General features: G+C 46.0%; 2 protein-coding genes across 4 annotated transcripts in view; both read right to left on the reverse strand.

The window, feature by feature from the left end:
* Positions 1 to 1,862: 1,862 nt before the first annotated feature.
* Positions 1,863 to 8,602, reverse strand: DDO (D-aspartate oxidase). Of its 3 annotated transcripts, XM_042829033.1 has the most exons (6): positions 8,509 to 8,593; positions 7,832 to 7,964; positions 6,199 to 6,404; positions 5,947 to 6,055; positions 5,009 to 5,185; positions 1,863 to 3,610 (listed from the first exon to the last, which is right to left on the reverse strand). In XM_042829033.1, the coding sequence occupies exons 3-6, from the start codon at positions 6,371 to 6,373 to the stop codon at positions 3,043 to 3,045; spliced, it is 1,029 nt and encodes a 342-aa protein (XP_042684967.1). In that variant the 5' UTR covers positions 6,374 to 6,404; positions 7,832 to 7,964; positions 8,509 to 8,593; the 3' UTR covers positions 1,863 to 3,042. The 3 variants fall into 3 exon arrangements, with proteins under 3 accessions (XP_042684967.1, XP_042684957.1, XP_042684976.1); XM_042829023.1 differs by lacking the exon at positions 7,832 to 7,964 and having other exon boundaries at positions 8,509 to 8,586; XM_042829042.1 differs by lacking the exons at positions 6,199 to 6,404; positions 7,832 to 7,964 and having other exon boundaries at positions 8,509 to 8,602.
* Positions 8,603 to 9,224: 622 nt separating this feature from the next.
* Positions 9,225 to 10,475, reverse strand: part of SLC22A16 (solute carrier family 22 member 16) — a 37,537-nt gene continuing 36,286 nt past the window's right edge. Inside the window, exon 9 of the transcript XR_006168346.1 lies at positions 9,225 to 9,307. The gene's annotated coding sequence lies outside the window, so the exon portion shown is untranslated. The remainder of the gene's footprint in view (positions 9,308 to 10,475) is intronic.

A 10,475-nucleotide genomic window follows, 5' to 3' on the forward strand; every position in this document is an offset into this window, starting at 1 on the left:
TAAAAGGGCATAGAAATTGAAGCAATCAGGCTGGATGCATGTGTGTTTCTGTTTGTCTCAAGTCTAAAAGTAAGATGTGAGACTAAAATGCTTGGTTTTTATATGAATATTGACCCAACAGAAACATCAGAGGCTTTCCAGAAGAAATACAACTACTGACTCGTAATACCCTGATAAAAATTAAGTGGGAAACAACCAAAATAAATCCTGTTTAAATGAGGAAATGGAAAAGAACATGAACTCTGTAGCATTAAAAACAGAAACAGACAGGGAGGCTAACAAATATTTTGAAGAAATAATTTGCTAATGGACCAAAAGCTTTCTCTCATTCATCAGTGGCAGGGGCTCTGCCGGAGGGGCTGCCTGGTCACCAGGTATGCAGCCAGCAGGTGGTCAGGGTATCAAAGGAGTCTGGAGGAAAACAAGCCCTAAGAGAACAGCTAAATAGATTACTGTATCTGCACTCAGCGCACAAAAGCTTAGTGAAATTCCCACCGCAGAACCATTTATTAAGGGGATAATGCAGAGAATCTGCCTTAGATTGAAAAGCCATTAGATGAGATTTTAGAATAAACAGATGAAACAGATAGTAACAAATTCATGAGAAGCAGATGTTGCTCGCTTGGGGGGATCACTAATGTCAGATTGCTGTGCTGTTAAGGGATGGTGCATAACCTTTTACTTAAAACAGCCAAAGAAAAGACAATGGCATGTGACACTGCTTGCCTTTAAGTGCTGTGAGGGACTTGGAGAAATGCAGTAAGTCTGATACTCATAGCAAGCAAGTGGTAAAAACCATAGGAATAGAATAGTTCTGAAGCCTGTGTGGACTAAGGGAAGAGTCAGCAGAGCTTTGCTGTGAGGAGCAAAGCGTCACCATCACCTAACAACTTAAGACAGAGCAATGAGGCTGCAGACAAGAACATTCCTAGTCAGTAAATCCATTCTTGTTCTGGGAAGTCTTCATAAACTGTCACCAAGAGCTTGCTAGAGGCTGATCTAACATGGGCTAGGAGGGAATATCCTCTTGTGAGTTAGCTCCTGGCCACAGGACAGAGAGGTGATGAAAGCATTTCTCAGCCATTTTCACACAGGGGGGAAGTCACCAATAGCATCCTACAGGAAAAGGAGGGCCAGTGCTAGTCCACACACTGTTAAGTGGTGGACTGACTCAGGCTGCTGATGGGACCATCTCATCCAAGTTAGTAAAATGCAAGGAGCTGCAAAACAACCTCACAAGATAAGCAGTGCAATGGCACGTGAACTGAATGAAAGAATTCCCCTTACAAAACCCATGTCATCACATGACGTTGGCAATTACAGAAGTGCAGAATGTGGTGATATATATTCACGCTATGAGTATTATTAGTTTTTGTAGCTCAAACTTAAGCTAAACTTTAAGATTAAAATCAAGGAAAACATAACCCATTCTCATGGGTTTAAGCCATGTATCTCTTTGTTCTGTGTTATTTGAGGACAAAGCTGTGCTTTGACAAGCATAATGCCAACACTGCTGCCAAAAGCAGCAGCTCTGCCCTTTCAAAAGACAAATTATTGGGGGGGGGGAGAGGGGGAGGAGCATAAAATTGGCAGCCAGAGCTGGGAAGAAGGCAAAATGGCTGAAGGCAGGGCTGGCTGAAGTTGATCCCAAGCACTGACTGACCTGCAGTTTTATTTAAATTAGTTCCTTTTCGACAGCTGTCCCTTGTGAAGGATAACTGTCCTCATTCTCTGTGCCAGTAGCAGGAGTTGGCAAATGCTTCTGAACCTGGTGGTTATACAAGGGCCCCTCTTGGCTCTGCAAGCCTCTTTGAATGAGAGAAAAACTCCCGTTTATGAAAGAAAACACCACATAGATGACATTTGCTCTGCTATTAGAATTTTATTTATCAAATTTAATCATGTTATTTCTTGAAGGATTTTGATTCGGTTTGTAATCTTGAGGACAAAGAACAAGTCAAAAGTGGATGCTAACAGTTAAATAAGCCATTTCCAGTCTAATGAGCAGTTTAATCACTAACAGTCAGACATTCATCTTGTACTTTGACAGCAAGCTCAAATTTCTCTTTGCAGTGTTTATCTAGACTTACATGGCTTGTTTCTCACTCACACAACTGCAGTTGGTGCTAAGATCTTTGTTGGTTTGTTGCTGGTTTATTTTCATCAACCTTACAAGAAAAGCTGCAAGTGCTGAAGAGAAGTAGAAATTTTTGCACTCCCAAGCCCACCCTGATAAATTCTTTCATATCATACAGGCAGACTGGCCATTTCAATACTGCTATTTGGGAAAAATCAGCTTATTTCTGAGAGCAAAACAAGAGAGACTCAGAATAGAAGATACTTGCAATAAAGCATGAAAGGTGAGGTATAAATCTGGCCCATACCTGACAACTTCCTCTCGGCAGAAATTTTGTATCAAGTCACACAAGGTGTAATATGTAACCTACTCCTGAAATCATACTTGTTTGTTCCCTGTGCATGACAGGGTCCCTGTCCCTGCCACTGCTTTCTGCAAGAGTTGACCCAAAGCACTGTCATGCAGCACTCAGCAGGAGTTAACTATTATTGTAACTTATAAACAATTGCAAAGTTCGTTAGCAAGGTGGCAAAGTAAGGACAGTACTAGAGTAGATCTAATACAACAGCAGAGAATTTGTTTTTACTGAATCTAGTACATCAAATATGCTTTAGATGTAGATGAATAAATGATTAATTTACATTATTTGTATTATAATGAAGCAGTGATTTTTGCTATGTGAAGGATGTTTATGTATCTTGTACCCTCCCAAGCACAAAGCTAGAAGAAATCACCAGGGCAGAAAAGATACCAGATGGAGGAGATGGAGAGTTGGGCTAATGCTGGGATGGACCCACTGCACTTTTCCAAGGTGGCCACTGGAAGCCAGGTGAGATACCACCAAGTGCCTGCAAAGGCACGAGTTGTTTTAGCTTCCTTCTCTCCAGCAATGAAATAAAAGTCCAAAGGTTCTAAAAGAAGATGCTGCATTAGCCTGTCGTAAAAGGAAAAGGAGGTTCAGGGATTCAAAGCTTGGCCCTGGATGAGGAACCCTGCAGAGCAGCAATGCATTCTCCCACCAGGTGAGTGGCCTCCTCAGCTGTGCCTCTGTGCACTGAAAAGCCACCTGACCCATGCCCATAGTTGTGGACCACCAGCAGCTTGGCTCCTCCCTGGCTCAGAACCTCTCTCTGCAGTCTCACAGATGATCTGGATGGCCTCAGGCCCACCTTCACCCTGATATCCCGAGCTCGTTGCAGCGAAGGCTCAAGGGAGCAACATCTGTCAAAGATGTCTTTGGTAGTGCCAGGGTCAGGGGAGAGACGCCAGCTCTCCTTTTCCCTGGTTCCCCCGAGAGTTACGCTGTCTATCCCTGGGTAGATGTAAGTTAAGCCATCCCCATCCCGGATGAAGTTTTTCACCCAAGGAGCATGAACCTTGAGCACTTGGCCCCTGATGGGGAACAGCTGCTGGTCCCCCACAAGTTGGCGCGCTCCGATGCCTGCACAGTTGACAACAATGTCATACTCGCTGTGCAGCTCCCATAGATCTGTGACTTTTCTGGTGTGTATCTGGACACCGCTTGCTTTCAACCTGTAAAAAAAACAAACTAACAAATAAACAAACAGAATTGGGGCAGAAAAGAACCCACTTAGACCCGCATGTAATTATTAGGCACTTTAAGTATATGAGATTGTCTTTAACATACAGATCAAAAATAAAATGGGGCAGCAGAAAGGACAAAAATAAACAAAACACCATGGGGCTTCTGTTTGTGATCTGAATGATTTGGCTTGATCAAAGCTATTTTTGAACTTGATTGGGCTGGAAAAGGTACAGTGGAATGGTCCGGCATATGACTGTAGGTAGACAGAGCCTCGTGATCTCAAAAACTCACATCTATAGGACTCCCAAGCTTTAACAACTCAGGCAAGCTGAAAACATCAGCTTTATCACCAACCACTTATGCTAGTGCCATCATTATTGCACTTTCAATATTCCACATCCATTTCCAAATCAACCCCTGACACAAGGGGGTTTGGGTATAAGGGGGATGCTGTGGGATCTGAGGAAGTCTTGTGCAGCTGCCCTGGTTCAGCAAAGTGCTAGGAAAACTCCTAAAAATCATAGAATTATAGAATTGCTCAGGTTAGAAAAGACCTTAAAGATCATCAAGTCCAACTGCAGCCTAACCATACTACCCTAACCTAAGCTTTGTCATTTGGATGCTGCCATTGCATCTTAAAAACATACCAATAAAAAGCTGCTGAAATTCCTGAATTAGAGGAAATGAGCAGGGATAATACTCTGAAGTCCACTGCTGGACCAGCAAGATAAGCGCAAAATCAATGTTTCCTGTAGCTTGCAAAGAGAACAGTCTATAAACACTGTTCACATCACCAGAGTTTTGAGAATTAGTTACATGTTTAGTATGTCCTTGTTTCTCATCACTGAGGAGAAAGAAAAAAAACTAATCATCTCATTAGACTACATTCTTTGATGAATAGGAGGGTTACACATGGATTAAGGTAAGATCAGATACCGTGTGGCATAGTATGGTTTAACAACTTGCTTGCACTCCAGCAGCAATTTCCAACTTGGTTAGCAATGGTACAGGACAGAGTGTATGCACAGAGCGGGCAGCGCAGCGCTCCCGCAGCTCTGCAGCCTCCCAGGATGGCTGCTGGAACGTAAAGCATTCTCTCCCATGTTGCAGTGAGATGAAAGGCATCCAAGCCATCAGCTCAGCTGGCAATTTGTACCACAGCATGGGTACATGTCTCTTCACTTAACCTGAAATCAGACTGCAGCCTATCACTTTCTCTCAAGAGGAGACATTCATTTGCTCAGTTTAAGAGTACTTACATGGGCTAAATGTACACGCCAGCTTGCAGCATTTTCCTTTCTCCAATTTTATCCATGCGTAATGAATCCCTGCCAGCCTCCCCACCTGGGCTTTTTTTCTGCACACCCATCCTGCCCCAAACCAACCTTTTCTCCAGCCACAGCAGGTAGGGGGGGCAGTCACACTTCAGCGTTGTAAAGGCCTGGCCGTGGCTGTGCTGTGGGAACTTCTGCAGTTCTGCTGCGGACATTGGTCGGAACCCCAGGACAATGTCAGACCAGAAAGGCACCTCAGCTTCAGAAGGGTTTTTAAAGATCTGCCAGCTGGAAGAGCACAAGCAAAATAAGCTGCAAAATGTAGCCGCTAGTGCTATGCTCCATTGCTGCAATCATAGCACAAACCTAAGGATTCAGTGTTCTGTTCTCATTGAACTATACAACTCTGCAAAGGGCAATCACTTCTGCCTGCTACCACAGCCCATACCCTGGCACACAAGCAGAAGGGTCTGAGTGTTATACCCTGGGGAAGATCAACTGGAGAGAGGCTCAGGGTCCACATTAAAACTTGTCAAATGCCAAGAACTGAAGAAAATAGTATGATCACAAAAGGCTGCAGCTGGGATTGTAGAGGGACTGGAGAGAAGATCACATGTTTTCGTGTACCCATGAAGCCCAGCTCCAGCGCTCCCAACAGCCAGATTTCGGTGTACACCACAGGCAGCATGAAGCAGTCCTGCACACACCCACTGCACTCCCATGCTGACTTCCATAAGCCGGAGCATCCTGCAGTCCCACCCTCCAGAAATCACCTCTGCTGCAAGCAGCTGGTTGATGACAGCACGGAGAATATCCATTATAAAAAATAGTTTGGGGCAGGCCAGTATCACATGGTTTCTCTGTGCATACCCATGCATGAACTTTGCTTGAAAATGTATCCTACTGAAGCAGCTGCAGTGCAGTTTCTTGGGAATATGATCATGAGAGCTACTATGAGAGGCATGCACCTGAGCTTCAGAAAGAAAAGCCTCCGCCTGCTGCAGCACAAAGTAGCTGCATGCCAAAGGCTGCCCTGCCATTGCTCTTACCCAGAGACTAGGTGAATGCCAGCCTCTGACGCCTCATCTGAGTTGCTGATAGCAAAAAGGTAGGTGAAGGTCTCTTTGAACCACTGCTTCTGCACATGGATTGGTGTGCCTGCATGCAAATACAACCAAACACACAGGAGAGTGAGAACACAAAGAGTGGAAGTAGACAAGGCAGCACCGAGGAGACAGGACATGCGGGAGTGAAGGAAAAGATACTTTTCTCAAAATGCTGGCACACCAGCTCACACGCACCTGGGTAAGTGTGAGGGATAAGCATGCCAGCTGCCACGTCACTCGTTGTGTTGGGGCTGAACTGCTCTGAAAGGAGAGTGATGGAGCAGCAGTTGGGGTTCACCTCAGCAATACGTAACGCTGTGGACAGTCCGATGAGCCCCGCGCCCACCACTGCCACCCTGGGAGCTGCCATCTGTGGGTTGGGGACTGTTGGAGATAGGCACCTGTGGGCATTTGAGATGGTGTATAGGTAACGTGTCCCAGCTGCAGTGTGCACAGCATCTTCAGCTCTTAAACACCTGCACAGGACACAACATAACCCCTGGCAGCTAAATAAAGACTTGCCACTGCACAAAGGTGAGGATAAGCATCACCACCCCTCAGCATGACAACACACATTTGAGAAATGTCCCAACTCAGACAGTCCCTGCCCCATCCACAGCAAAGAGCAAGAGAGAGGTCGGTGCGTAGGGCAGTTGTGTAGCAATATGGGGTAAGTCTTTCTCAGTGGCACCCAGGGAGTGAGGCACCCATCAAGGGGTCAGGAGTACAGAAGTGCCCCTTGGAGTTCCAGGAAAACTGGCCTCTAGCCACCAAAGAGGAACAGTGTTGTTTGGACGTCAGCATCCGCAAACTTGCTAAAACCAGGGAATAAATGGGCCCAGAGCAGATTAGGCAAAGGCAGAGGTGATAAATCCTTCAGATTTATCTTTAATTAATGCATTACATTATTATTAAGCTTTTATTAAATACCAGAGTTGAGGTGCACCTACATTCCTTTGGGGATCCCTGCCAAAAGCTGAAGGTGCGCCATGGGGAAAAGTTTATTTTGCCTACAGCTTTCATGCCTTCCTGAAGTACTGCCAATACTGACTCTTGGAGGGGGTGTTGGTTGAGACAGGCCTTTGGTCTTGCTTGCTACAGTTTTACTTTTGTTCTCCTCATGTGTCCTAGGGGACTCACTCATCCTTGACTTCAGAATTCAGCTTCACCTATGGTTCTCTGAGAATCTTTTCAGGAAAACAGTACCTGTAGTTGTAAGGGTAATGCTGATTTCCCTTCCACCTTTCCATGGCCTTTGACATATTTGATGAAAGTTTGGATGAGACAAGCTGTGTGAGTTTACATATACTTACAAGGTCCTTACCAACAACACTTCATAGCTTCTCACTTTCCCTGCAGAACTACATGAAGTTTGATGTCATAGAATCATAGAATCATTAAGGCTGGAAAAGACCACTAAAATCATCTAGACCAACCATCAACTTATCCTGCTCACTAAGCCATGTCCCTGCTGTGTGGTAAGAGGGAGGGGGGACCAGCACTGCTGCTTATCATTGCATTCTTTCTGCACCACGGCCCAGGGTTTTTGCAACCTCTCCTCCTGTTCTGGGATGATGCTTAACTCTTTTCCTGTCAATTATTACATCTCCTTTTACAAGGCAACCGCAAAAGTGCCCACACAGCAAGGAAAGAGGACAAAGGAGTGAAGAAGAACCCTGAACCAGCACTGCCAACCCATTTCGCTGTCACCATAAACCCAGTCTGAAGAAATTCTGCTCTGAACACAAGCCACACCCCTCAGCCCTTCCAGCGCCCTAAGGCGTTGGGGCCCTAAGGACTAAGATGGGGATTGAATTTCCCGACTGACCTCTCTGCGGCTGGGGAAGAAAGGGGAACTGCAGCTCAGTGGCAGCTTGGGTTTCACTGCAAACCTCCCCGGTTCAGATGGGATTTTTGCAGGCGAGATGGTTTGATGTCGGCTGATCCCAGCACTGCAAAAGCTGTCAGAAGTGTGAGCAGGAAGGGGCTGCGGGTGCTGCTGGAGCCCACAGGAGCCCAAACACAATGGACAGTTGTCACGCTGTGTGCAAAGCACAGGCTAAAGGCCACCCTGCTCCCAGCAGCAAGCACAGCCTGGGCTCGGCAAAGCTGCTGATGCAATGAGCAGAAGGATTACTCGCACTCCTGCCTGCACGCACCTGGGAGGGCTCACAAGGACAGGCTATTTTTACCCAGCATGGCCAGCCAGCTGACACAGTGCCCCCACCACCCTCCTGCTTCTCTGTGGCCAGAACAAATGGCCAGGCCGGAGCAAAGTTGTCGGTTTTGTCACCCTGCAGTGCAGGCAGGTTCTTTCTGACCCATCTCCTGCCATACCCAAGTGCAGTCCCACCTCTGTGAGCCCCTGAGGCCTGCAGTGCTGCCCTGTGGCCCTACTGCTGCCTGAGCAGGCAGCTGCCTCCCTCCCCTGCCCGCTGAGCACCATCTCAGCTGACAAAAACAAAACCGAAACAGAAGTAAACAAGAGTGGGGAGAGCAAAATACCTGGAGAAGAGAGGCCGGGTGGCCCCTGAGAGCTGCCCCAGCCCCACTGCTGCTGCAGGCTGCGTGTGTCCGACCCGACCCACCCAGCACTGGCTCTGAGCCCGGGCACAGCTGAGCCCTACACTCTCCGGCTGCCAGGACTTGGCTTGCTGCACGGAGAGGAGGCTCCCAGGCTCCTCCATCCCACTTTACCTCTCTTGCTAGCGATTAGCTGCACACTGGGTGTTTCTAAAGTTGCACTGGGCTCACTGTAAGATTCCAGCAGGCAGTCAGAGTGGTGATAACACACATGGCACATCAGTCAGCATGGTCAGTAAGAACAAGCCAGCCAGCCAAGCCTGCGAGCATTTATGCTGTCATCAGGAAAATGCAGCTTAGCCAGAAGCACACCTGCCTGCAGGATCTCCAGGGTCCTGACAACATTGTAAAGCAGGGTGCCTTACTGCAGGGTGCATGGTGTTGCCGTGGCATTTCAGATGACTACTGACAGCCTGAACTCAGAGGCTCAGCAGCACAGCTCCCCTCCATCCTCCTGGAGCAGCACTTGCCATGAAGCCTTTTCCCCACAGCTGCCTCAGCACCGAGCAGGAAGCCCCCAAGGGGTCTAGGAGCACAGCAGCAGGGCAAACATAGCACAGCACCTGCCTCACCTTCCTCAGAGCTGCTCTGAAACCGTGCAAGTAAAGACATGATTTCATACACACACATAATCACTGACCTTTTTAGATCCACTTTTTCCTTCAGTGACGGAAAGAACAAGGAAAAATTTTGCCAAAATGATAGTACAGCTTGATTTTCTCTGAAAGTTTTGAGAAGAACAGAGAATTGTATAAGACGGAAGAAATCTCTTAATATCAGAGAGGTACTGGCAATACTGATTTCCGTATCAAAAAGCTTTGTGAAAGTACTAACATTTTTTTTGCTACATTCATGACCGCCGCAGTGAAAACTGCTTTTCTTTCTCATCAGTGGCAATGAAACCATGGAGAGGTTTGTAAGAACTGCCCTGTTGTGCTCTTTTTTTCCATCCAATGCAAGTCATCTTTCTCCCCAAGTGAAACATTGGGGCAACATGACTAGCTAGAGGCCCATGATCCAGGCTCATGGCTGGGTCCTTTCTCCCCCACAACAAGCACCCAAGTGGTATCCAAGCCTGTGTCAGACAGGCATGCAGGAGGAGAGGAGTTAATCTGTCACTAGATGGGGAAGCAATTCGCCATTACTTCTGATTGTTCATAAACCTAGGCTAATTGTTTCTTTGAAAGAGCTGTTTTTGTGTCCAAATCTCTTTGCAATCATATTAATATGTCAGACATCTTAAGAAAACAATATTTTCCCATTTGAGATATCAGCTTTTTAGGCTTGATTTTTCTCAGCTTCATTGAACTCAGTGCTCTTGAAATCAGTATCAGAGGTGATTCAGATTTCTTACTATTAGTAAAAAAAATAGTATTTTAACAGGCTTTTGTTGAGTTCTCTGTTTTTCATCATCTCCTGCATAACATTTCTCTTAACAAAGCTACTCACTCCAGTTACCTTCAGGGAAGAATCTAAACTACCTACCAAGGACATATAAAGCCATTAAAAACAAGAATGATGAAGCCAAGTGTCGGGTGTAACTTGATCAGAATAAACAAGATTAACAAAGTATGCATGGCACAACTTGCACTAATTCAAAAGTTAAGAGAAGTGGAAAATAAGTAGGTTCCTGAGAAGGACTAAAGGACAAATAAAAAAGAATAGGGCTATAGATAGCTGCAATTCTCATTTTCCTTATGCCATCTGTGAACTTCAATTCCTGCAAAAAGTTACACTTCGTTTTCACATCCACAAAACGCCAAGTGGATATGAGTTGCATTGTTCTGTCACCCTTGTAGTCACCTACTCTCTTTTTTGATCAATTCCTACCCATTTTTTGATATCCATAGTTATTTTTGTCACTACTAAATTTGTCCTAGGGACTGCTG

This window comes from Centrocercus urophasianus, unplaced genomic scaffold (genome assembly GCF_019232065.1).
Source record: "Centrocercus urophasianus isolate 14NV4802_14NV808 unplaced genomic scaffold, USGS_Curo_1.0 seq_10, whole genome shotgun sequence".
In the NCBI taxonomy this organism is placed as follows: Eukaryota; Metazoa; Chordata; class Aves; order Galliformes; family Phasianidae; genus Centrocercus; species Centrocercus urophasianus.

Bases quoted from the DNA above. Each gene is read 5' to 3' on its own strand.
- DDO (XM_042829033.1), bottom strand. From the start codon at position 6,373: ATGGCAGCTCCCAGGGTGGCAGTGGTGGGCGCGGGGCTCATCGGACTG. The intron at 6,056-6,198 runs GTGCGTGTGAGC...ATTTGCATGCAG, and splicing joins TATCCCTCACACTTACCCAG to GCACACCAATCCATGTGCAG. The intron at 3,611-5,008 runs GTTGGTTTGGGG...TTTTTTTTACAG, and splicing joins CTGCTGTGGCTGGAGAAAAG to GTTGAAAGCAAGCGGTGTCC.